General features: G+C 40.3%; 1 protein-coding gene and 1 pseudogene across 15 annotated transcripts in view; both read right to left on the minus strand.

Moving 5' to 3' along the window:
* Positions 1–27138, minus strand: part of LOC147023252 (protein CBFA2T1-like) — a 251142-nt gene that overhangs the window by 94445 nt on the left and 129559 nt on the right. For 14 of the 15 annotated variants that reach the window (XM_085888482.1, XM_085888477.1, XM_085888483.1 and 11 more), the window contains one exon: positions 161–250. The exons of the other annotated variant lie outside the window; for it this stretch is intronic. In XM_085888482.1, coding sequence (XP_085744608.1) covers positions 161–250 — 90 coding nt within the window. The remainder of the gene's footprint in view (positions 1–160; positions 251–27138) is intronic. 15 annotated transcript variants of the gene reach the window in all.
* On the minus strand, positions 17551–26241 carry LOC147023253 (uncharacterized; annotated as a pseudogene).

Here is a 27138-nt window from a genome sequence, read left to right on the forward strand (position 1 = left end):
TTGGAAAAAAACAAAAAAAGGAACAAAAAAAAACCCATTAGGTTTCATGGACGCAACAAACGCTTTAAGCAAAACATTTCAAATTATACCTTGAAAGAAAAAAAATAAAACAACCTCAAAAATTACGTGATGGGAAAATGATGAACTAATTGTGATTCACCTTTAGGAATGGGATGACGAAAGGTCTCAGTGGGAAATTTGTCGCTTCCTGAAGTTTCGAATGGAATTCTTCAATGGTCAGAGTGGATGTCTGGAAAATAGTTAATCAAATTATTGCACCGTTACCTTCATATATCTTCAAAGGTACTACAAGTGGCTACTGTGTTTCTTAAACAGGTGAAAATCATTTTTGTCTCGTGTCATGACATACTGGAACCCATTATCACAAACCACGACTGAAATAAAAACCTGTCAAAATGGTATTTCACGCACAACCTCTGGGTCATCTACGTACCACGGATAAGAGGAAGAAAAGGTGGGGGGGTGAAATTAAAAAAGAAAAGGGGGGGTGAAATTAGAAAAAGAAAAGGTTGGGGAAGGGGTAAATTTTAAAAGAAAAGGTTGGGGAGGAGGTAAAATTAGAAAAAGAAAAAGTTGGGGGGGGGGTAAATTTAGAAAAAGAAAAGGTTGGGGGGGTAAATTTAGAAAAAGAAAAGGTTGGGGGGTAAATTTAGAAAAAGAAAAGGTTGGGGGTGTAAATTTAGAAAAAGAAAAGGGGGTGAAATTAGAAAAAGAAAAGGGGGGTGAAATTAGAAAAAGAAAAGGGAGGGGGGTGAAATTAGAAAAAGAAAAGGGAGGGGGTGAAATTAGAAAAAGAAAAGGTTGGAGGGGTGAAATTAGAAAAAGAAAAGGTTGTGGGGGGGTGAGATCAGAAAAAGAAATGGTTGGAGGGGGTGAAATTAGAAAAAGAAAAGGGGGGGGGGTAAATTAGAAAAAGAAAAGGTTGGGTTAGGGAGAGTGAGATCAGAAAAAGAAAAGGTTTGGGGTGGGGGTGAGATCAGAAAAAGAAAAGGTTGGGGGGTGAGATCAGAAAAAGAAAAGGTTTGGGGGGTGAGATCAGAAAAAGAAATGGTTGGGGGTGAGATCAGAAAAAGAAATGGTTGGAGGTGGGGTGAAATTAGAAAAAGAAAGGGGGGTGAAATTAGAAAAAGAAAAGGTTGGGGGGTACATTTAGAAAAAGAAAAGGGGGTGAAATTATAAAAAGAAAAGGGGGGTGAAATTAGAAAAAGAAAAGGTTGGAGGGGTGAAATTAGAAAAAGAAAAGGGGGGTGAAATTAGAAAAAGAAAAGGTTGGGGGGATAAATTTAGAAAAAGAAAAGGGGGTGAAATTAGAAAAAGAAAAGGGGGTGAAATTAGAAAAAGAAAAGGTTGGGGGGATGAGATCAGAAAAAGAAATGGTTGGAGAGGGGGTGAAATTAGAAAAAGAAAAGGGGGTTAAATTCGAAAAAGAAAAGGTTGGGGGGCAAATTTAGAAAAAAGAAAAGGGGGGTGAAATTAGAAAAAGAAAAGGTTGGAGGGGTGGAATTAGAAAAAGAAAAGGTTGTGGGGTGAGATCAGAAAAAGAAAAGATTAGGTTAGGGAGAGTGAGATCAGAAAAAGAAATGGGTGGAGGGGGGGGGGGTGAAATTAGAAAAAGAAAAGGTTGGGGGTGAAATTAGAAAAAGAAAAAGGTTGGTGGGGGGGGGGGTGAAATTAGAAAAAGAAAAGGTTGGGGGTGAAATTAGAAAAAGAAAAAAGGTTGGTGGGGGTGGGGGGGTGAAATTAGAAAAAGAAAAAGTGTTTGGGAGTGAAATTACAAAAACTAAAGGTTGGGGAGGGGTGAAGTTGGAAAAAGAAAAGGTTGGGGGTGAAATAAAAAAAAGAAAAGGTTGGGGCTGAAATAAGAAAAATAAAAGGTTGGAGGGGTGGGGGGGTAAAAAAACATCCCATGAACAAAGAATGATAACAAACAACACAAAATTACATTATGGATCAAACGGTGGCCAGGAGACTGAGGCAAAGGGCCCCAGATCAGTGTGAGATGATGAAATGTCCTATTCCATCCGAGTACGAGTGAAAAAGTCAACGAATCCCAGCCATCTCGGAAGGGTGGTCAGAAGGTATACCCGAGGACAACAAATCGACGCATACAAGACTTCTTTTTTTGTTTCAAGAATTTTAACCGAGCAAACGCTGATTTTATTTCTCTACTTTTCTGCTACGACTTCCTGATAAACACAAGTATAAACTCTGCCGAGACATTTCTATTCATCCGGAGTTCGACCTTTCACGTTCTTTGATTTGCTACCCGACTTGGAACATTGCTCCATTCAAGTCAACAGAAAGTTCCAAAAACTTTCAGCAAAACAGCCTTTCTTGTAATAAACTTGTCTTCATGACAAAGCCAAAACCATTTAAGTGTGCCGCACAGAACCTTGTTATTGTTGATTCTGCTTTATTATACATCTGCAAGTATTTATAAGTATGTGGAATAAAAATAACTTTACTTTTTAATATGTGTACTCCTTCTCGCTGATGTGCTGGCTTAATGTAAATGAGGCACCTTCAAAAAGCACCGATCACACCATGTGGTGCATTTCAAGATATTTCTGCTGATGAAGTGTTAAGTGTCAGCTTGTGGCCAACACTGATGCATAGGATGTCACTTTGGACACTTCCTTGTGTGAGCAATTGTTGCCTTTTAGTCCGAGAGGACTCTATGATAAAGGTTTCAGAATTATTGTTCAAGTAATTTACATTCTGGCACATATTTATAAACTAATCTTCTTTCTGGTTCATTGGTCTGTTTTATCACACCATTCTTAACAGGTCATCTTGTACGGAAACTTATCCAAAACTTTTCAACAACCATGGAAAGAACAGAATGAAAGCAAAGCTATAGGACAAAGGATATAATATATAGCATCAAAATTAATAAATGTCAATGTGTCTGTCTGTCTGTCTGTCTGTCTGTCTGTCTGTCTGTCTCTCCCCTCCATAACTACAAAACCATAAAACCGAGCAGCCTGAAACTTTGCATGCATACTAACAAAACTCCAAGTAAGTGCGTGACTGAAAATTGGGCGTCTTGGTCAATTAAAACACCGCTTTTTAAAATAATTAACGGCCTCAATAAATTACATCCTTTATTAGGCGCTATCCTCGCCACCGCTCTTTATGGGGTCTTAAGGCGTATCGTGGGTAACTTTGATAGGTCCTGAAGCATGCCAAGCAAGCTGTTTATCAACCATTTCATTGGAGTGCTAAAGGCACTTGGGTGAGCACTCGACAATATTCGCACCATCACTGAATACTGTATGTTGATCGACTTAAACAAAGTTCAGGAGTCACTCGCATGAGTTGATAGCCACGCGTTGTTCTGCAGTATAACAGGCGGTGGCTGGATCGCTGAAAATGTGAAATTTTATTTTCCACGAAGGTTCCTCTTTTTGTTCATTCGTTCATAATATGACCGGTCACTTTGGCATAGAAAAATAAAAACTAAAATTAAACGTTTCATTTTTAAGTGTTTGTTCAACCATTTTATGGATTGCTTGGTGAAGTAACTTGGTCTACATTCTTCAAGTTTCAATAGCGATACCACAGTTCAATACCAGAGATGGGAAGGCAAAATAAATTATATGATCACAATGAGTCAAAAATGTTTTCAGTTATGAAGTAATGAATCACCACATCATGGCAGGAAAGCCAAGAGGTAGGAATGCACGCTCTGTGTAGCCGAGATTTGAATCCCGATCCAGCTATAAACTGTCATCCCGGGGTTTTGCAAACTGTCATCCTGATCCAGATAATTTACCCTCCCTTCCCTTCCCTCCGTCCTCTCCCCTCCATCCTCTGCCATCACCTCCCTCCCATCCCCCCCACTTCCCTCCCCTCCATTCTTCGTGTCACCTCCCTCCCCTCCATTCTTCCTGTCACCTCCCTCCCTCCATTCTTGCTCTCACCTCCTCCCCTCAATTCTTCCTCTCACCTCCCTCCCCTCCATTCTTCCTCTCACCTCCCTCCCCTCCATTGGTCCTCACCTCCCTCCCCCCCCATTGGTCCTCTCACCTCCCTCCCATCCATTGGTCCTCTCACCTCCCTCCCCTCCATTGGTCCTCTCACCTCCCTCCCCTCCATTGGTCCTCTCACCTCCCTCCCCTCCATTGGTCCCCTCACCTCCCTCCCCTCCATTGGTCCTCTCACCTCCCTCCCCTCCATTGGTCCTCTCACCCCCACTCCCCTCCATTGGTCCTCTCACCCCCACTCCCCTCCATTGGTCCTCTCACTCCCACTCCCCTCCATTGGTCCTCTCACCCTCACTCCCCTCGCTCCTCTCCTCCCCATCCCCTCAGTCCTCCCCGTCCTCTCATTGCCCTCCATCCCCTCCTTCCCTCCTTCCCTCCGTCCTCTCATCCTCTCGTCCCCTCCTCCCCTCTCCTCCGTCCTCTCCTCCCAATCCCCTCCGACCCCTCATTTCCCTCCAGCTCCTCCGTCCTCTCGTCCTCTCCTCCCCTCCGTCCTCTCGTCCCCTCCCCTCCATCCTCTTGTCCCCTCCTCCCCTCTCCTCCGTCTGCTCCTCTCCTCCATCCTCTCGTCCCCTCCTCTCCTCTGTCCTCTCGTCTCCTCCTCTCCACTCCTCTGTCCTCTCATCCCCTACTCTCCTCTCCTCCATCCTCTCATCCCGCTCCTCTCTCCTCTGTCCTCTCGTCCCCTCCTCTCCTCGCCTCCGTCCTCTCGTCCCTCCTCTCCTCTCTGCCGTCCTCTCGTCCCCTCCTCCGTCCTCTCGTCCCCTCCTCCGTCCTCTCGTCCCCTCCTCCGTCCTCTCGTCTCCTACGTCCTCTCATCCCGCTCCTCTCCTCCGTCCTCCCCTTCCCTTCCCTCCATCCCTTCACCTCACCTTCCCTTCCCTGTTGGGATTACATGCGATTAAAAAATATGTATACATCCAATTTCTCCACAACTACTTTGAACCTAATTATATGCTAAGTTGTCTCTTTTATTCATGTTGCTACCACAAGAGGTAGCATCTTTAAATTATTCATTGCATAATCTCAGTTTCAAATTGTATCATAGGTGGTGGAAGTGCATGTGGGGAGATCTTTGGAATTTGCACCATTGCAATGTAGTACCCCCAGTCCACATCACATCATGAAGTTGCACATAAAGAGGAGCTACAGTGGTGAATGTCAATTTCATAACATGGGTAAATGAAAAGATCTCCAAATTACTTTCCAAGGGAGCGATCGAGGGAATCTATGCAGCTCAGGTTCCCTTTAAGCACATAGCCAATCTAATAATCAAAAGGTGTCTATTAACACGGTCGTTGGATATTGCCTAAACTCCAGAGCAATGGGGGAAAAAAAAACATTCACAAAAACAAAATCTGGTGCAATGATCAACACCGACAACTATCATCAAAGCATAGGATGCCACAGCTGTGCAAGCCATGGAAATGCTGAACAGTTGAGAAGATCAAAACTCCTCAAGAACAATGACTGATGTAGGAAGGCATAATAGTTAGTATTTGGCATAGTCTTTACAAAGCTGTAATTTTGGACAAGTACAAAATTTTTAACAGTGCTGCATGCAGTGAATGCTGAAAGTGAATTACGGACCGAGGTAAAGGGTTCCGGGGGGGGGGGGGTTCAGTGGTGTGAGAAATCTCATTTTGCAGCATTCTAACAACAAAACCTTGCAAATCATTCAAGCACTAAGCAGAGAGGTTCAGACCAATGCTTGTGCAGTAATCGTGTGAAAATGAGTGGGTTGCTGGAGAGAAAATCTGAAAATCTGCAGTCTGTTACAGTGACAACAGGGGGCACTGTATCATGGAGTACTCTGTAATATCATGGAGGGGACATGTTGAGGCAGGACGCAGTGTGGTGACACTTTCTTATAAAGCTGAAAGATTCCAGAGTATAGAATTGTACTTTGGGCCAGTACCCTGGCCAAATGCAACATTGTCTTTTGCGCTCAAACACAATTGACTATTTTGCCTCAATTTTACTTTTGTGGAGCTTTGAATAGATCATATCATAGTGATTATCACTGATACAAAGAATAACGAAAAATGAAAATATTTCTTATTTTGCATGTTCATAACCTAGCTATTGGAAAATGCAGAGCCCAAAAAATTCACTCCGTTTAAAATTAGTGAAAGGAAACATTTTGAAAATTTCGAATTATTTCTCAGATTTCAACATCACAGTGATGTTGTTTAAACTTCGTTTATACAAGATGATGATTTGTAATACCAGCTACCATTGGGGGCACTATGTGATGCACTATGACAAAGGAGAATTGGGGTTTTCCCCCCACCTTGTACCCCCTCCCCCAGATATGCTACAACAACAGAAACCATACTTGGGACCAACCCTTAATCAACATTCAAAGTTTGGTTGGATTTGGTTGAGTAATTCTTTTTCGTTTTTGAAGCTTGTATTAAAAAAAAAAAAAAAAAAAAACTTTCATGATTTTTCAGAGAAAACGATTTTTAAAGGTTTTCCTTCAATCCAATATGGCTGTCAAACCATGTGACCTATTTGGTCATTGTGATAACATCTTTTTCCACATGGGTAGTGGATGATATATTTCAAGTTTTGCTTCCATCAGTAAAGTGGTTCCACAGAAAAAAAGTTTTAAAACTTTCTCCTTCAATCCAATATGGAGCCAACCCATGTGAACTTTCATGACATCATGCTGATTAAACTATATCATGTGCCTCACATGTTCCTAAGTGCCCACGGAGAAATCACTGTGCACAGTTATAAGTAGTGGTTCTTGGGATGGACCAGCCATGAGAAGTATCGTTTGATAAAAATGATGAAACAGGATGTCATTGTCTTTTGGCATCGGTTACGATGGCATTAATTAAAGCTTTTCTTTTCAGATCAACAACTCTCCTTTTGAAATGTTTATCCACCTCCTCTAATCAGAAAGCCTTTTGTATGTTTGGTACAGTATTTTGTTGTGTTTATCAATTTGTTCTCTCATACATTCCGCCAGTTCTATCATTGCAGTCTTTATTGCAAAGGGCAGTGTGGGATGGCATCATTGTTGGCACGGGCATTGTTTGGTACCTGGCAGAATTATTATTGATGTCGATGTGCAATTCTAAAAAAAGAGACTGAAGAGTGAGTTTGGTTTTCCTTTTTTAATTCCAGTTCTTTTGGATATTTATCATCATGAAGCAAATAAAATACAAGCCCATCATTAATTGCCAATAAATCATCAATGAACCGAAAGATGTTTCCACGCCTTCGCGCAGTTGTTCGTTCATTCCTGCACATGTTCTGGACACGGACTCGTACATGTGCCGGAATAAATTTGCAAAGAAAGTGGCCGGATCTGAACCCATGGGTATCCCCACTGTCTGTTGGAGTATCTTGATGCGAAATGTAAATAAACTGTTGTTTAGAAGAAATCGAATACTTTATTTATTTTTTGTAAAACTACATGAATATTGATTTTCCTTTATAGACCAGTTTGCTCTTTTTTGATCGATTTTAATGTATACTTTATTACCTCCTGCAAATGTTTTATCTACTGCTCTGTCCAATGTGGTTATGAGCTTGTCATGTGGAATGTTTGTGTATAATGTGGAAAAATCATAAGCTGATAGACATTGAGCCTTTTCCTTATTATCCCACCCCCCGGAGGGAGGGAGCGGGATATTGTAATCATACAGTTTGTTTGTCTGTTTGTTTGACTGCCAGTCTGTTTGCAACTTTACGGCAAAACAGCTTCAGCAAACACTATCAAATTTAATCCACAGGTGGGCAACGAACCTTGGACGACCCCATTAACTCTTGGGTCCACTGGATCAAAGGTCAAGGTCAAGGTCACGAAAAGATCAAAATCGTTTTTCGCTCATAACTTTGTCAAAAATGATCTGATTTAATTCAAACTAAGCTTATAGTGAAACCTTATTCTATTTGTCACTCATAATCCTACCCATTCCAAAAGTGAAAAATGCATATTTGTGAAGATCAGTACGGTCCGAAGTTTTGGGGGTCATGGTTATAATCGGTCAAAATTACAAATTTTCCATGAAAACTAAAACATGGTTACGAAAATACAACTTTACGGGAAAACAGCTGGCTCAAACACTGTCAAATTGTATCCACAGGTGGGTAATGAACCTCGGACGATCCCATAAACTTTTGGGTCCAATTAGGTCAAAGGTCAAGGACACGAAAAGGTCAAAATCGTTTTTCGCTCATAACTTCGTCAAAAATGGTTTAATTGACTTCAAACCAAGGCTAAAATATTCCTGATTCTATTCCTTATAATCAACATTCAGGTTAAGGATGTATCAAATTTCAATTTGACCCAAAATAACTTTATGCCTCAAATGGGCGGGATTTGTTGTGCCTGGCACCACTTGCTATTAATGTTATGGATACTATCGATTACAGGTTTGGAATTATCAATAATCCAGAATTGTTTAATACCAGAATAAAACCTCACCTTTTCATGGTAGTTTTTCAAGCATTTATAAACTCGTTTCATCACCCCTGTAATACTACCTGACAATGGTTTCAAACTGTATTCTCTACTTGCGATGATGAACCTCATCTTACATGAGTTTTGTACATTTTTGGGATCCAGTAAATGAATGGTAATTTATAGTGATAAATATGGAACGAGCAGTCTTCTAGCATTAAAGTGATTTATATGGTGTTGTATCAAGTCTATTTTATTATCGTTACTTATTTTGTAGGTCTTTGAGAGTCCAGTCTGTAAGCCCAATTCTTCCGAAAGTGTTTGAATACAGAATGTTTTTTTTTCCATACAAATGCAATATTATTATTTGCTTTGTTAATTGAAACAACAACATAGTGTTTGTAGCTGTTATAAATAATTATGGGTTTCCAGATTGTTTAAAATTACCTTCAGATTATTGATTCGAACTTTTCTTTTCAAATCAACAATTCTCATTTTGACACGTTTCTCTACTTCCTCCAACCATAAAACCATTTGTGTGTTTGGTACTTCGTGTTTGTCAATCTGTTCTCTTCTCTTATCCATTCTGTCAGTCCTATCATTGTAAGTTCCAATGCTTTATTCCAGTTAATCCTTATATTTTCTCTATAATTTGGTCCTTTTGTAAGTAATGCAAGTAATTTTATATCTTTCACTATTCTGAAATCACCTGTGATAATGTGTTGATGTTGTGGATCTTTAAATATGGAATGTTCACAATTACAATGATGTGTTTTACTCAACCATTCCTTGGCGTCAAAAGATTGCACAGTTTCCTTGTAGTTGAAGATTTTCCCCCTAATTGCATTTCGTAAAGTGTACACAACCCTTGGTGTTGTATTGTTTCTGGAAGTTTACCCCACACTTCCTTCTGTTGTAGTATTTACTCTACATTGATCATTTCCACCCCTTTGTTATCAAACAATTTTGATGATCTCATTGTCTTTTCTACGATTAACTTTAGGTTGCTTTGTACATGTTGTGGTCAATCATCTCCAGAATTGCTTCTGTGGTGGATTGGGAATTCCTTTCGATCATCCTCTTCCATTAATCTGTGAGGGATTTTCCAAAGTTCTTTTCTTTTTTTTAAGGTATTGATCTTAATTCTGCTGCTGTTAAGTAATCCACAGATATTTGATTTGGTAAGATCTAACCAATCATTTACGATTCGTTGTGGTGTGTCTAATTTAATGTTTATATTCATAATTATATACTCCATGTTTCCGAGAGTCTCGTGTTCAGGTGTTAAAAAGAGGTGACTGTTTTGGCAATTATATTGTAGCACTAATTATTTAATTCAATCCATATGGGTAGGCAGTTTTTAATTAGTCAACCCTTTGAACCCTGAGGTCCTTTGACTTTTGGCTCCTCCACCCTGTGATCCCTGGATAAATATCTGCTGCTCGGGTACATGGAGGTTTCAATAGTGACCGGTAAACCGGCCACTTGGGTAGATGAAAGTTTGAATAGCAGCTGGTCAAACAGCCACCAGGGTTCAAAGGGTTAATCAAGAAAAGTTATCTATGTTTACGTAGTTGTGTAATCATTTTATCTTCAATCCCATCCTTTCATCAGCACTGCTGGCATTTTCTGAAAAAAAAAATACGCTGCTGGTATTTTCTACAACCTGAACACTGACAGAGGCACACACACAAAAACAGAGGTGCACACGCATGCACACTATTTTGTTTCTCCTATTATAAGCACACAGTGGTTACCAGTCAAAAAGACAATTAATAAGCAAAAAAGACATCAAATGTCAAAGCCCCAGTTGCTTTAGTAATTTTGCTGAATGGAGTTAAAGGGATAGCCCATGCATATGTACAACTAAAATTGCTGCCAGCCTTTTGTTCGTTTTTTTTTTTTGACCAGATCGGTTTTTTCTCCAGTCGGCCATCTCTGTTGAGATCATAAAATAAAATGAGTGACATGTGTATACCATTATGAACTGTGCTTGTGCCAAGTTTGAACAAAATCGGACAATGCATGTCCAAGAAATGGTTTGGGACACATTTAAGTAACAAAATGGCCACCACTCAGTCAGCCATCTTGGATCGGATCTCAAAAAAAAAAGACCCCCCAAAAAAACCTGCATATATATGTAAGCTCTCATTCATCATGTGTGCCAAGTTTAAACATCATCGCTTAATGCATGTCGGAGGAATGGTTGAGGATGTGTTCAACATTGGATTATTTTTACAACTACAATGGCTGCCAGTCGACCATCTTGGATCTCATCTCAAAAAAAAATGAAGTGCATATGTAAGCATTCATTCCTTATCTGTGTACCAAGTTTGAACAACATCGGTAAAAGGGGACGTGTTCAACACCAGGTCATTTTTTTAACAACTAAAATGGCCGCCAGTTGGCCATCTTGGATCTATCATCAAAAAAATGACGTGCAGATGTATACAATCATGTGTTGTCTTTGTGTCAAGTATAAATAACATCGGTCCATACATTGCTGAGATATGGTTGCGGACGCACACACGCATACACATGAAAATTGAGACCAAATTGATAAGTCCCCGTTTCGGACTAAGTCCAGCAGGGGTTAATAATAAATGCGGTAGTAATACTATTTTCAGCAATGATCAATAACAGTGATCACAAAACAAAATACACCTGCATTGGTGAATACAATTGTGATAATTCCTCAATATGGCAAACAATGTATATTGATATTGGGCACCATTTTCTCGGGTTGTGGGGGGGGGGAGGTGGGGGTGGCTGATGGAACCGCAAAGTCGATGATTGTTCGGAATTTGTAAATTACAGCTGAAAATTAGAGCCAAAAGAAAAAGACAGACCTTTGGCTGCAACTTCTTCAAAACTAGCACTTTTGACAACTCCAACAATGGCAGGTGATAAGCATGTGCTCCAACCCAAAGTTAAGAATAATTATATTCCAGATTATATCGAGATAGCAAGTGAACAATTAAAATATTGCGAAGACCACATGACTTGACCACAAGCCAGAAAAACAAGTTGGCCATCTTGCACAACAAACGAGTTAGGAAACCAAAATTTGTGTTTTGGGAGCATATGCAGTCAGATACAAAAGTCTCTCAACTTTTTTAATCAATGCCAAGCTTTCTCATACAATAATTTCAAACAAACGTTTCATAATATTGAACATATAATTATCCCCACACTTTTTGAAAAAAAATTTTTGGGGGGGGATTGTAATCTGCTCCATCTGTCATGCCATCTCCTCCAAAACAGTTATGAAGATACTCACCAAACTTGGTAATTATGATAATCACATGGCATGGAGGTAACAAGAGCTATATCATTTTTGGCCGCCTGGGGCAGGGTTAGAGCGTCAAATACTGAAAATGCAATTACGGGTACATTTGAAAACATTTTTTAATGAAAATTTATATATGCAATCCACATTGGGGGACACATGATATATGTAGCTTTTTTTTTGTATTTGATTCCTGAGTTCATGCTCTATTGGGTGGTGGCTTCAGGTCACTGTTATCAAAATGGAAAAACTTTTTGTTTTCACTCAAACTGTGATATTGGGTCATTCCTGGTGGAACTTTTTGACATCTTTCAACTTTGTTTTAGGAAGGAAGCGTGGGGATTTGTGATGGCATGCCATCAACTTCACTCTAATTTCATTTGTTATAGTTGTTATTGACTGAAACTTTGTCTTAACAGAGTAAATGAAGCGTGAGTATATTTGAGGTAAAATTTATGTAAAGTCTGATTATGGTCTGGAATGCATAACCAAACTGTTGGGAAATGAGTGACTCAAACATAATCCATAATCAAATGAAATCAATGCCAAATAGAGTTGATGCAGTTATCAAGGAAAAAGGGGTCACACTATTATCTATTACTTGTCGATATATCAAGCAGAATAATTGAGGAAAGAGGACCATACATCCTTTTGTCATACAACAATTGCCACGTAAATGCACAAACTATAATATTTTGTTTATTCACAAGATACAGCCAAAAGGCAAAAAACGTTATTCAACTTCATGAAAGAGCTGTTTCTTGGCTCTCATTTTGAGAATAAATATCTGAAAGATATCAGTGCATGCTGGAAATATAAAAAAAATAAAAAAATTAAAAATGTGGTTCACTCACTCGAGCCCATAGTCTCGCCTCGCACACTCATTCTGAACAAAAACACCATCATCAACTGAACACGCTACTATTATGGCCCACTGCTATGACCCATATACTGGTATCATCCATGCACCCGATATTGTCACATAAGTCTCCATTATCAATATCTTTATTGATTATTAAGATATTCAATGACAACTTTTGTGCACACCAAGGTTAAATTGCGTCAATGAATACAAAAAAAAAAAATTCAAACTACAGGGTGTCCCACAGAAAACCAGGAAATTTGGTACAGTTTATTTAAAACAAAACAAAAGCAAACTTTGATGTAGTGTAAAACAAAGATACACTTTATTTTCAAACAAAACAAAAGCAAATTTAGATGTAGTGTAAAACAAAGATACACTTTATTATATGTTAGGTTATTGATATGGTAAAATTGGGCAAAATAAATCTCAAAATCTCAAATTTCCTGGTTTTCTGTGGGGCACCCTGTATAGTGTATATTCCCCATGGCTAGTTGACCATATGTATGATATTTCGCATCAATCAGTTAAGCGGTTCTAGAGAAGATTTTTTTAAACATTTTTATTTTCAATCCAATATGGCCACCAGACTATGTAACCGATGACATCATAAATTTAATTCTTAACTGACACCAGATCATAGAACACATGTATGAAGTTTCAGATAAGGATTTTGATTCAACCAGTTATGGCTGGAATACCAGTTCACTGATGTCCTTATCACCCCATGTATCCCACGGGGAGTTAATGACGGTTTCGAATATTATGTCAATATCTTTTTTCTTTTAATCCAATATGGCTGCCATACCATGTGACCTATGATGTCAGTTAACATTAAAATATTCTCCACCATTGGGAGTCCCTCCTATGTTTAAAGTTTTGCATCGATCGGACAAGCAGTTGCAGAGGAAAAAAATTTAAGTGAAAATATATTGATGAGGACACACACAGACAGACAGACAGACAGACAGACAGACAGAGAGGGGCATTACAAAAGTCTCGCAACCCCTTCGGGTGAAACTAAAAATGAGTATCCAATATGTGGACATCCATCAAGATTGTCAATCAAGGAAACTGGAACGTGCAGAAGTGTTTACTCTCCAGAGTTTAAGCATAGTCACATCCACATGTATTAAATAGATTCACAAGGAACTTGGATGCAGGAGAATGCCATTTCACCCATCAAAGCTGTGCAACATCAGCACCACATTGATTCAATCTAGCAATTCCTAAAATTAAATTCACAGGGGGTGTGGATGTAAGAGGTGGAGGATTGGGCATGAGAACAGCGGGGCAAACACAGACAACAGCAGGTTTTAGCTCTATAATAAGATTCAGTGTGTCATTTTTTGCATCTCCTTCCAAACTACTTGATGCACAAAATTGAAAAAGGTGTCATATTAAATCAACAAGGAACCAAATGTGCGGTGTCAAGAATTTTTTTTTTTTAAAGAAAAACATTTTCACATCGATAAATGCGCAGACAAAGCAAGCGCAAACCAAGCTTCATGTGGCTTGGCGAAGTCATGAGATGCCGCTGATTGACAGTGTGAGGCTAGGTGCACTGTGATTGGCTCTGGGCAAGTGACGTCAATACATAATTACTGGAGCTGTTTCCCTTTCATAGAAGATTTTTAAAAATAAAAATTATAGCTACAAACAATGAAACAAAAAGTGGGCCGAGAAGTCCACAAGATTGCTGGTTTTATAATCTGCAATTATTAAACAAAAACGATTTGATGCCTCAATCATAAGACTCATGGACACTGTAATGGATGTGCTCTCATCAAAAAAAAACTTTGGTAAAAAAACTTTGGTAAAAGTAGTAAAATAAAGGTGTTAACCCTTCGTCAGGGCAGAACAGAATTACTCCAATGAGTAAACGTGGTAAATCTGATTACCAATTTTTTTTTCTTCCAAAGGATTAATGCCATAAACAGCAACTTCTATCCTTGCTTCCCATGGTGTTTAACATACTTCAATCGATGTTCTATTTATTCCATCCATTGTTCTACCTGTCTGATGCCACAGTTGACAAGCCTTCATGATCAAGACAATTTCAATTCTTCATTCCAGCATTTTGTCAGTTTTTAGGTCACCTAGAACATAGTTCAGGTGAGGTATTACCATTGCACAGTGTCAGTCAGTCAGTCAGTCAGTCAGTCAGTCAGTCAGTGTAAACGCTCCAATATTCTCAGAAACTACGCAAAGTAACACATTATTTTGATGAAACTTGATCACAATCTTCATCACCCATGATTCTAAAAACTAACAGTGCTATTTTCACCAAACTTTGTACAACTTCTCCGGACCAAGGCCTCCTGATGACATGCAAATCCCGTCAAAAAATTGCATTCCAAGTCGGCCGATTTAAAGGCCAAAGGACATTACGATTCTGGGATTACTAATTTTGATTTCTCAAAAACGATTCACCTGATTTAGATGTAACTTGGTAGGAATCATCTCTGCATGGTGATTTCACAAGGTTGTTCAAACCATCGGCTAGTTTACATATTTCATGGGGCAGCCACACCAACCAGTTAGTGGTTCTCTGGTTCTATCAGGTGAGTGCAGGGGCATTGCCCCCTTTTTTTTTTACTCCCAACAGAACTTGTGTTTTGGGGGTTAAACATCAGCTTCTCCTCGATTCCTACTGCAGTTAGCGTTCTATAGTCAATGTTTTGTTGATTCAATCTGTTGGTAAAATGCTATTATTGTTAAATTTTAATGTTAATGCAAGGTTATTCAAATATTTTGTTTTCAACACAACTGAATGAGCACTTGTTTGTCTCAAATACTGAGCCAAAAGTGTTTTTTTTTATTTTTGTCGAATCATGACGCCCATTGGTTTGTTCCATGAAATTTGTTTACACTGCTTCTCAAATATCTTCATTGCTCCATGTCCCTGAACATTCAAGGTCATAACTTGTGTTGACAACTTCTTATCTAATCAATTAATCTCATTTTTAACCTTACACAACCAGACCAAGAACAAATCTTTTCCAACTCCAGTTGGAGGCCATTTATCAGTGCCAAAAAGGCATGAAAAAAAAATAAAATAAGAATATCTCCCGTGTGCACATTCTGCACACCCTTTCCTTTTATGCTTTTTTCTTCCTATTCTCATTTCCTTTCGTTCTCTTTCTTCAGCGTTTCCCTGCCCTTCCTAAACTCATCTTTCCTCCTCCCTTCCTTTTACACAATATTAATGTTTTTTTCAATTTAGCCTTTCACCCTGACATGTGTTAAAAAAAAAAAAAAAAAAATATATATATATATATATATATATATATATATATATACATATATACATATATACATACACATACTAGCAGGGTACCCATCACTGATGGGTTCGTCGACTTCTCAATTCAAATGAGTGTGTATTGGTAGAAACGGGAACTGAGTGTAAATATTCAGTGTGCAGATATCACAGAAGGTGGAGCTGGCAACCTTGGCAACATCATTACATTTCACCAGCAAAGATTTCCAATCCATGCTTGTTGTACTTCCGAAGTTCTGCTTGGGAGTGAGGGTGATATGAAAGCTCAGCTGGGAAACAAATTTAGGCATGTTTTGGGCCTACCACCTAATGGAAGATCACCAAAGTTCTTTCCAAGCCAACCAACCACTGGCAGGCACCTATATCCACCTCCCCCCCCCCCAGGCAAAAACAACATTAATTTCCTGTAGTAATTCTCTGCAGACAACAACAGTATATGAGAGTACAACTCTTACTATATTTCTAACTGTAGCATTTTTGCCTGGGCCTCTCCACATCACTTCTTCAGTCACCAACCTGCCCCCTCTTTCGATACTCCCCATAGTTTTGCTGTCAGCAAATTTCATTCAGGTTTCCCATTCGATGATCCATAGATCAGTAGTTTGTTTCACTTTTCAACATCAATTTTGATTTGTCATTGCAACTTGTGATGTGATGTGAATGGTGCATGAAAAAGATCATCACAAACGGTGGGCTTTTTTGAGTATGGCTTCCTTCTTGCCACCCCACCATACAGACTAGACTTGTGGAATGCTTGGGATATCGTCACATGCAAAGTGACTAGTCTTTGCCATGAAGGCCTGGAGCTCTTTCAAAGTTGCCATTGGCCTCAATGATCAGACTCCTCCTTGCTTCGTCATCCAGTTTGAAAGGACGGCCTGATCGAGGCAGGGTCTTGGTGGTACCATATGTCTTCAACTTCTTAATGATTGTCTTGACTGTGCTCCAAGGGATATTCAAGGCCTTTGCAATATTTTTATACCCATCCCCTGATCTGTGCCTTCATACAACTTTATCCCGGACGTCTATTGAAAGCTCCTTGGTACTCATGGTTGAGTCTTTGCTGTGAAATACACGACCAGGCAGAGGAAACCTACAGGAACAGCCGATTACCTTCGCAAACTTTGTTGCGAAGGTTATGTTTTGATCGCTGTGTATTTATTTATTTATTTATTTGTGAATATGTGTGTTTGTTTGTTTGTTATTCGCATAACTCCAAAAGTATTGAACTGAATCGCAGCAAATTTGGTGGGATGATTGGTTATTATCCGAGGACCATTTGATTAGATTTTGGGAGCGATCGGGTGAAAGGTCAAGGTCAAGGTCATGAAAAAGTCAAAAAAGTCTTTTTACCATAGCGCGGTCAATTTGTATACAATTTGCATGCAACTAATGCCAAAATGTTCAGAATTCAATGCCCCATCTTGTGATGTGTGATATGATACAATGACGTAATAACCCTTATTAGCGGTTGGGAGTCAAAGGTCGGGGGGGGGGGTCACGACATTGCAAAATGTGCGGTTTTAGTCATAACACAGTCAATTTGTATCCGATTTGCATGAAACCAACACCAAAATGTTGACTGTTCTGTTCCCCACACTCTAATACCAATTACAAAATTAAGAGTACAAAGGTCAAGGTCGAAGTCATGAAAAGGTCAAAATCGTCATTTTGCCATAGTGCGGTTGATTTTTATCCAATTTGCATGCAACCAATGCCAAAATGTTGTGAATTCAATGCCCAATCTTGTGATATACGACATGACACAGGAAATTTTATGTTTTTAAGCCATCATAACACATATGAGATGGCAGATGTGGTATGAGATTAAATACCCTCACAATCAATGGTTTCTGGGGGGGTGGGGGGGGCAAAATGTAGCGTTGGCGAAGGTATGCGCTCTACTGAGTGCCCATTCTAGTTTTATTCTGATTTTGAAGGCGATTGGTTACACCTGAGCTAACTTGCAATTGCTATTATAAATGGGCATTGACACTTATCCAACCAAGATATTCTAGTTTGTATTTCCAATAAATTTTCTGAAATTTGTAGAATTTGTTTTTCACTTGGAAGTTGTGGGTTACGATGTGTAAATAACGGTGGAAAAAGTCTGATTTAATGCAATTGAATCCAAAGCTTCAAGGCAACAAAAGGTGAAAATTTTGAAAGGGGGTGTAGACTTTCTATAGGCACTATATACATATATTGTAAAAACACACACACACACACACACACACACACACACACACACACACACACACACACACACACACACACACACACACACACACACACACACACACACACACACACACACACACACACACACACACACACACTTCAATGCAAAAACTGTACCAAATGAAAAGCAGAACATTTGTTTACCAAATTGACAAACAACTTTCCCTGTCCTAACTTTATGCATTGAACTGAAGTCAAGTGAGAATGCCCACCCTAAAATCGATAAAGGATTCAATATCCTCCTACAGTACTTTGAAAAAGATCAACCACTGACCAACAAATTGCAAACATATTTCTGACAGGTCTGTGGGTCAATTGAAATTGCACTTCAAATTAAAGCTGCAATTCTGCTCGAATTGATATTGTACACGCAATTGATCATTGAATTGATTCCAAGCAACTTGTTCCATCTCCCTGAGACAGAGATTGACCTGCAGTTTATGCATCTTTGTTATTAGAGATTCATTGTCATCTCCTCCATTTGAAGCATTCGATGCTCAGTGTCACAATGGAACATTCTGTCAGATTGAGTGGATTCCATTAAAGAGAGAGAAATGACTTTCAGAGCTCAATGCATTTTAAAAATTAAATTTAACTTTAGAAACCAGATAAGATGTCAAATGGTCTGGCAGTATGCCTCCACAAACTAGTCCAGTTTATTTGTTCAGCTTCATAAAAACAAGTTCATCAAAAATATCAAGCACTACAGATAGACAACTCCCTTTAAAAAATAAATAAATAAATAAATTAATGAATACACGATCTCAGGCTCATGACGGAGCTGACTGACACACACACACACACACACACACACACACACACACACACACACACACACGGTAATCTGGGTACCAGCGACGACAATGGCATCACTTTTCTCACCACACTCAGTAGGGCATTTCCTGAAGAGGAATTTTCTCCTCCTAGTGGATGCCAACCTGTCAGTCAATGCTCTTAACCTTGTAAATGGTAAACATCAAGGAAGGAAGCAGCACATACTATAACCTCCCAGACTGGGCAGACACCCAAACCATTACACCACGTAGTTGAGACTGGTTCCTCAAATCACTGACGGTATGTCAGCATGACATTTCTTCTTATTATGTAGAAAAATCAAACATCACAGAAGAAAAATTCTATGCAATTTTTTAAATGGCGAGTCAGACAAATAAGACCAACCTCAGTGGTCCGCAGAGGTGATACAATTTTGGACCAGCCATCAAAACCCAACAGCTTCATAATCATGATAGCAAGAAATTACATTCAAATAAATGATAAAACTATATCTACCAATAAATAAATAAATAGATTATATAAACAAATTAATTAATTAATTAAATGCATTTCCTTTGTTGCATCAGATACACAATATATATGTAAAAATACATCGCTTTGTAAAAAAAAATTAAAAAAGGTAACAATAAATAAACTTTTCATTGTGTTTATATTCTGGCACTTTACATCCATCACTGCTGTATAGACGCTGGACAGGACAAGACTCAACTTTACTGGCTGCCATCCTCTGAAAACAAAGATAGTTTAAACACACACCTGGGCACATTAATTTGTTTATGCTCTGTTGAGCCTACAGCCCACAACAGGTATAACAACCCATACCGAAACATCGATGTTAGCAGCCATGGTGATCGAAGGGTTATACAACAAGGCTGTACCCACCCAGCCACTGAGCTTCAGCATGCTAATTTTAAACGAACTTTAATAATACAATGTAAGAATGTTTGACCATATTTCAGGTACTTTGTTTAATTACATTAATTATTACTTTTATAAATTATTTTGGTAACTGTACATCAGTGTGACAAAACTTCTATAAAACCAGGATTAGTCCAGTTTCAGAATCCAAGGGTCAGTCTGGGCTGTTAAGTGTCACAGCAACATACACACCCATGGAAACCTAGCCCCCAACTGAAGGACCACAACATTCAGAAGTGGAATTATCTGATGCATAACTTGTACCCATGGCCTCCAATGGAGATGCTTCCTCTAAAAGTTAGGATTCATCAGATAGACATTCTGGCCTGGTGATAGTTCCTGTGTTTAACATCCTGGAGCAAGCCCCACTGGCATTCCACATATGGATTGCTTCTGTGGGATCAAAGTCCTCAATTTCTGGAGAATACAACTGCATCATCATGGGATCAGTGACCGTGAATGAACCAAGTCGAGAGCAGATGTCGCTTTTGATTCAATTAATCTGGCTGAATAGGCTCTCCACCTCAACAAAGCTCAAAAAAAAAGTCAGTATAAGATTGATAACTGCCAATAACTTTGGATATTTCACTGAAAGCAGAAAATAATTCTCCCATTTAAACTTTTGCACCTTGAATGAATAGTCATACAGTTGAGGTTTTATCAGGTGCCTCTTTCCACTTATCTGTCTAAATCCATCATTTTCCAATACATACTTGAAGAACTTCATCAGTTCTGCAACATTTTCATCTCCAAAGTCTTCCATCTGGTCCTCCTGAGGCCACATGTTTAAACTGGCAAAGGATGCAGCACTCAATGCATGACCGGTATCATGGAATCCTTCCTGGAGTCTGGCAGTCAGGTTTTCTATCATCTTAATGTTGATGGCAGAAATATCACCTGTTTCTACAAGCTACTCTCCATGGACCTCCTGAACTCACTCCATTTCTTGCTTTTTAAGATTGGGTTTTTTGTATGTACCTTTCAAGTGTTGAGTATGTGTATCACACATGGTCACATGTACATCTGCAACTGCTGAGGTCCTGGCCTGTGTCATGAAAGAATATGGCAGGCATCTGACAATCATCCAGCATGAACTGGGCCAGAACCATGATGTTTCCTTATGTGTTACTGTAGTCCCTTAGCTTTGACCTTCTAATCCCCATTATTCCTTTAATGGAAGACAATGACTGGGTCTGTTTTCAGAAGAATCTGGAGTGCTTTTCTCCAAATGAGATAGTCATTCCAACACGACTTGAGATCATGGCCGATAGGTTGAGGATGCTTGTATATATATATATATATATATATATATATATATATATATATATATATATATATATATATATATATATATATATATATATATATATATATATATATATATATATATATATATATATATATATATATATATATATATATATAGAGAGAGAGAGAGAGAGAGAGAGAGAGAGAGAGAGAGAGAGAGAGAGAGAGAGAGAGAGAGAGAGAGAGAGAGAGAGAGAGAGAGAGAGAGAGAGAGAGAGAGAGAGAGAGAGAGAGAGAGAGAGAGAGAGAGAGAGAGAGAGAGAGAGAGAGAGAGAGAGAGAGAGAGAGAGAGAGAGAGAGAGAGAGAGAGAGAGAGAGAGAGAGAGAGAGAGAGAGAGAGAGAGAGAGAGATGGTAGAAGAGGTACAAATTGAGCAGCAATCTGGTCAGGTTATTGTACAGATGGATGCTCTTCAATGCCTCCTTGCAGGTGATTTTTGTCACATGTCAATCTGAGGGTGGACACCATGGCCCACGTAGGATTGTGGCAGTTTACAAGAGGGGAAGCTGCAGACAGGCAGACATGATTCAGAACTTCTAAATCTGACCAAAAAAGGATGTTCCACACATATGGTCAGACTCTCAAAACAATGAATTTGATCAGGTCAAGGAAATGGTCACAAAGGCTCTTTTTTATGACAAGCAAAGAACTGATTCTTGAAAAGGTTGCAAGTTAATATGGCACTGGATTTGCACTGTTAAAGAGGGTAGGCCAATTGTTTTTCCCAGCAAAACAATAACCGATCCAGAAATAAGGTGAAAGAGAGGCTAGCATTTGACTTTGGAATGGAAAAGTTCAACCACAATACCTATGGGCAACATGTGAAAGTAATCACAGATCACAAGCTTCTTGTGCCCATTATGTGAAAACCCCTCAAAAGCTGCCAAATTACAGATCTGTGGCTCTACTCCGCTCATCGCACGAACACAACTTCATTGTTACCTTCATAACAGGTAAGTATACCCACCACAACACCCTGTCACCAGCACTCAAAGCAGAAGCAATCAACTGAACCAGTTACTGGAAACAAATAGCTCCTTTTCGTAAATATCAAGTTGGTATCTTGACGAAATACGCCTGCTAACCTACAAGTAAGAGGTGTAGACTTGTCTAAGCCACCATCATGGAAGGATGATCAGAATAGAAGAGCTTCCCATTGCTATTATTCACACCCTACGACAGCAAGAGAGAAGAGTTGGTGGCAATTCCAACAACCATGCACACTCAGATGATATATAACCTTCACGCAGGCCACATGGGTATCAACTCTCATCTTTGTAAAGCTCAAAATAATATGCGTGAAGTACCCAATCATCCATGGCAGCATGTCGGCATGGATCTGTTTCCAATGGAAAGCAGAAGATACTATATTATTGAAAACTATTAGAGCAATTTCTTTGAAATTGGCTGCTTGTCTGATACTTTGACTGAAACCGTTTTGACAAAAATGAAACATCATTTTGCCAGACATGACAACCCTGATAAGGTTATCAGTTTTGGTGGTCCACAATACACTTCAGTCGCATTGAAAACCTTCAGTGCGAAGTGGATGTTTAACCATGAAATGTCTCATCCTGGCAAAAGCAAATTGAATGTGGCTGCAGAAAGATCTGTGAAAAAATCGCCAAAATAATCTGAATATATATGTATATACATATATGCGAAAAGCTACAAATTGCAGGTAAAGCCAAGAAAAAAACAAGGAGAAACTGAACTATATACGTAGAATGGCATTTGGTCGAGCGCATACCTCTGCAAAGCTGAACAGTTCAATTTTTGCATCCCACTGATGGGCTGAATCTGCATCTGGACCTTAACCAAAATCATCTGGACATTATGAGCTTGTTCTTGTGACATACCCAATTCGTACACCAAGTCTTGTCATAATCCCTCCACAACTTTTTGAACTATCATGCAATGCGCTGTTTTTGGCCCAATCTCTCAATGGGGAAGAATCACTTTAGAATTTTTTTTTTTTTTAAATTGGATCCAGATCTTCACTAAAATCTAATCAGGTCATCCTCATCACACACGCAACCTCTCTCCCAAATTTCATCCAAATCCACTGACAACATTTTGAGATATCCCGCTCAAAGACAGACAAAAACAGACAGAAAGACGGACTGGGGTGAAAACACAACCTTCGGTGGTGGAGATATTGAAACACATTTTATTCTGATATCTGCAAAGCAAATCGATGAAAGCCGCTTCCACCAAAAACGTTCACATTCCATTATGGTGGCTGTGGAAGAAAATGCACACCGTGGGGCACCAAATGTCCTCTCACAAACTTCCCTCACTAGATATCGGGATTCGAGTTTACAATTTGCAAATTGTTCATCGTGCTTAACATTTCCCGTATTTAATGATTCTCTGTCTTGGATGGCTATGGAATGTCTCCCATCAGAACCAAGTGATATGTTCATCTCCATGTTTCCTTTTGCTGTTTTGTTACTGCCCAGACTCATCTGGTCACGTATACTTCCTTTCATACAAAACCCAAACCTCGTTACCGTTTCCAAATCTGGCCTTACGACTCAGCCCTGCTACTTTTCCGTCATTATTTATACCAACTGTGGGACCACCCGAGTATGCCGAGTCACATTCTTCCCTCCAATCGTCCCGGATTCTCCACCACAACACGGCACCCCAATTCTTACTCATGACCTGTACTATTCTCGTTGACTTTTTCCTCCCCCCACCCACCTTCCCATAGATCTGTGATCGAAACTATTTTTATCTGCTTGCCCCGTCTGTTTTATCCCCATCAGGCTCTTTAACCCTTGTCCACCTGCTTTCCTCTCCTCCATCATGAGTGTCATGACCATTTATCCTGTTATGAGCTCTTCTATGAGCCTCAACATTAAAACTAAACTTGAACTTTTTTATGAAAAGGAAGTGCATGCTCATTGCTTGTAACCTTGCTTTATCAAAAAAAATGTAAAAGTTGACGATAAAACTCTCTTTTTCAAACGTGCTAAATTTAAAAGTTCTAAAAACTACGAGTAATGCTCAAATCTATAACATTATAAATACAGTAAAGTTTCGTAAAAATAATATTGTGAGTCCGAGAAAGAATTGGAGGCCACGATCTATCTGGCCTTGACATCGACTGAAAGCATGTGACCTGTTGTTTGAAAGATAAGTTATCTTCAAAGTGTAAATTAAATCCACATGGAACACCCTCAAGTATCCAAAGGTGTGCCTGGGATTGGTACATTTCATTATTTCCTTTTGCAATTCATAAAAGTTCATGAGAACATAGCAATGTTCCTTCTTTTGTATACAGTCAAGGCTCGTTGAAGAGCTAGTACAGTGAACGGATCAGAACGCAACAGACAAAAACAGGACACAAAACACGTATGCATGGGGTAGACAAGATGGATACAGAGGATGCATGGGGTGGACAAGGTGGATGCAGAAGGAAACTCTGAGGGAAAACTGGAAAATTGGAAGGAGGGGGGATTTGGGTGGGGTTAATGAGGGTAGAAAAGATCATGGTTTTGGATTGGGGATGATCTGAGATGGTGGTGAACAGCTGTCTTGAAGACCTGGAGGGAAGAATGAGATTGAAGAGGATGTGGAAGTCGATTTCACGAGCAGGAAATAAAGAGGAACAAATGAGTGGAGGTGAGCAGTGATACTGGATTTAGGTAGTTTTACCAGAACAGTTAATGGTGGACCGTGTGTGCCATGCAGAAACCTGGAGGGGACAAAACATGGAAAGAGCAGAGGGTACAAGGCCAGAAAGGAGGCGGTAGAAGAGAGAGACCATCGACATGTCTGCAAAGTGATAGAGCCATGGACTCAACTTCCTCACAGAAGATTCCAATAATTGTGAAGGCCTTCATTTCCAGAGCGTCAAATTGAGCAACGTGTGAGGTGGGGGAACCAGCCCAGAGAGGTGAGCAGTACTCCATCAAGCTGAGGATGAAAGCCTTGTAGGTGGATAAGAGTTCAGGTGTGCCGAGGAAGGACTTTGTACTTCGGAAGTTGCCCCGCCGGCAGCTGGCTTTAGAGGCCAACTTTGAAATGTGGTTTGCCCAAGAAGGATCATGAGTGACAGTGAAACCCAGGAGTTTGAATGATTGAAATTTCCTTTCATCCGTTGATGTTTTCACATTTTTACCTCTGTCACCGAAGGTGAAGCAGTTTATGCTTTCACCCCTCTCTGTCTGTTTGTGTGTGCAGGATATCCCCAAAAGTTGTGTACGGATACGGATGAATTTGCTGCGCAGATTGAGTGTGTGACAAGGACGAACTGATTTGATTTTGGTAAAGATCCAAATCCAAAATACTCGAAATTTTTAAGTGATTCTTCACCATTGAGAGATAGGGCCAAATATATATATATATACATACACACACACACACACACGGGGCTGCAAAAGTAGTTATACAGCAATGATATACTGGTGTACTCCTTACAGTATACCTACTTTTGCAGACCCTGTATATATAATTGCGGTTCTCGGAACCGCATGCATACAACAGATAGGTGTCCCAAGACAGTTATTCCATAATAATGTGTGTAGATAGTCCCTTTCCTTTTGTCTAGTGGGACAACAAGGAAGTGCGTTGCGATGATCTAATAGCTAGGTTTGTTTCAATCATTTTCTTCTTCATTTCGTCTGATTATTCCAGAGGTAAATCAGCCACGTGTGTAAGGTGGGTGTAAGGTGGGCCCTCATTGAGGCCAGTGCGTGTGGCGCCGCTGTGAGGAAACTGCAGCAGAGAGTCCTCATTCCCGGGCGAGCCCTAAACCCGGCGTGTGCGGCGAGTCATGTGTGCTTGGCAGTGCAGGGTTGTCGACTCTAGCTTCCGATGGTGTGGGGAGAATTGCTGGTTGCATTAAAAAGGCATGCGAATAAATACCTCTTAAGAGGATGCACGAATGGTGTTTTTTAGGGCACGGGAAACACGGCCAACACGACACCCATGCTGCACGAAATGCGAACAGAGGCCAATAAAGATGACTCCACGCCATGTTTGGCAGGATACGAGTATGCGAAGAGAAGCGGCTTGTTCCTTTATAACCTCAATATCCGACATATATTGGTGTTCACCCCGTGCATACACCAGCAGAGTCGTGTGAACGAGAGCGCTGGCCACGTGCATAATGGCGGAACCGCGCACACTGTATGGAATGTGCTCGAAAGCAGATACGTACATCACTTGTGAAACAGGCATGGATTTATCCATGGCGATGTACCTTCGGTCCTCGCTGGCAGCAGCGGATTCTCCACGGATGGTGAATGTCTTCTTTTCTCTATGGCCAGCGAAGCTGCAATCGAGCCGAGGAATGTACAGTGCGCACCACGTTGGCTCGCACGAAGCGAGCGCGTTGATGGACGCTGGTCGAACGCCCGATTGGGAATACGGGACCCTCAATCGGTCACCCCGGCACAGCCCGGGGGGTTTTTGCAGGATGATTTGCGTGCCAATTTCGGTGTGGGCGATTCGTGTCATGCCGTGGGGTCGGAGCGAAATATGTTCGGTCTGGGATGGCCTTGCCGGAAAATAAGTGAGGCGGTTTCCGGCCCAAGATGGTGGGCCACGTGAGGGGTCAGGGCCAATCAGAGCGCCAGATTCAGGTGATGACATTACGATTCGGGGTGGCCCCTCCCCCCGAGCTGCAAATCCTATAAAGGTCAGAGAAGTCCCTCCGTCTGTGTCTGTCTCTCTGTCTCTCTGTCTCTCTGTCTCTCTGTCTCTCTGTCTCTCTGTCTCTGTCTCTCTCTCCTTTTGAATTTCTCCACCTCTCTCTCGCCTCGTCTCGACGACACCGCCACGACCCACCTCCTGCTGCCGGGACTCCACCTCATCTCCGCCCACACGATGTCGACCCCACCTGCCTACATGTTCCCGCCTACTACTCCGTCCTCGCACTCTGGACTCCGCCACTTCTCGACTCAAGCTCCTCCTTTACAGTGCCCAAGTCCTGGTTCTAAACTCCCTCTTCATCGGGTTGTGTGTGTGTGTGTGTGTGTGTGTGTGTGTGTGTGTGTGTGTGTG

This window comes from Eptatretus burgeri, chromosome 7 (genome assembly GCF_056783735.1).
Source record: "Eptatretus burgeri isolate ZD-2024b chromosome 7, Ebu_testis_v1, whole genome shotgun sequence".
In the NCBI taxonomy this organism is placed as follows: domain Eukaryota; kingdom Metazoa; phylum Chordata; class Myxini; order Myxiniformes; family Myxinidae; genus Eptatretus; species Eptatretus burgeri.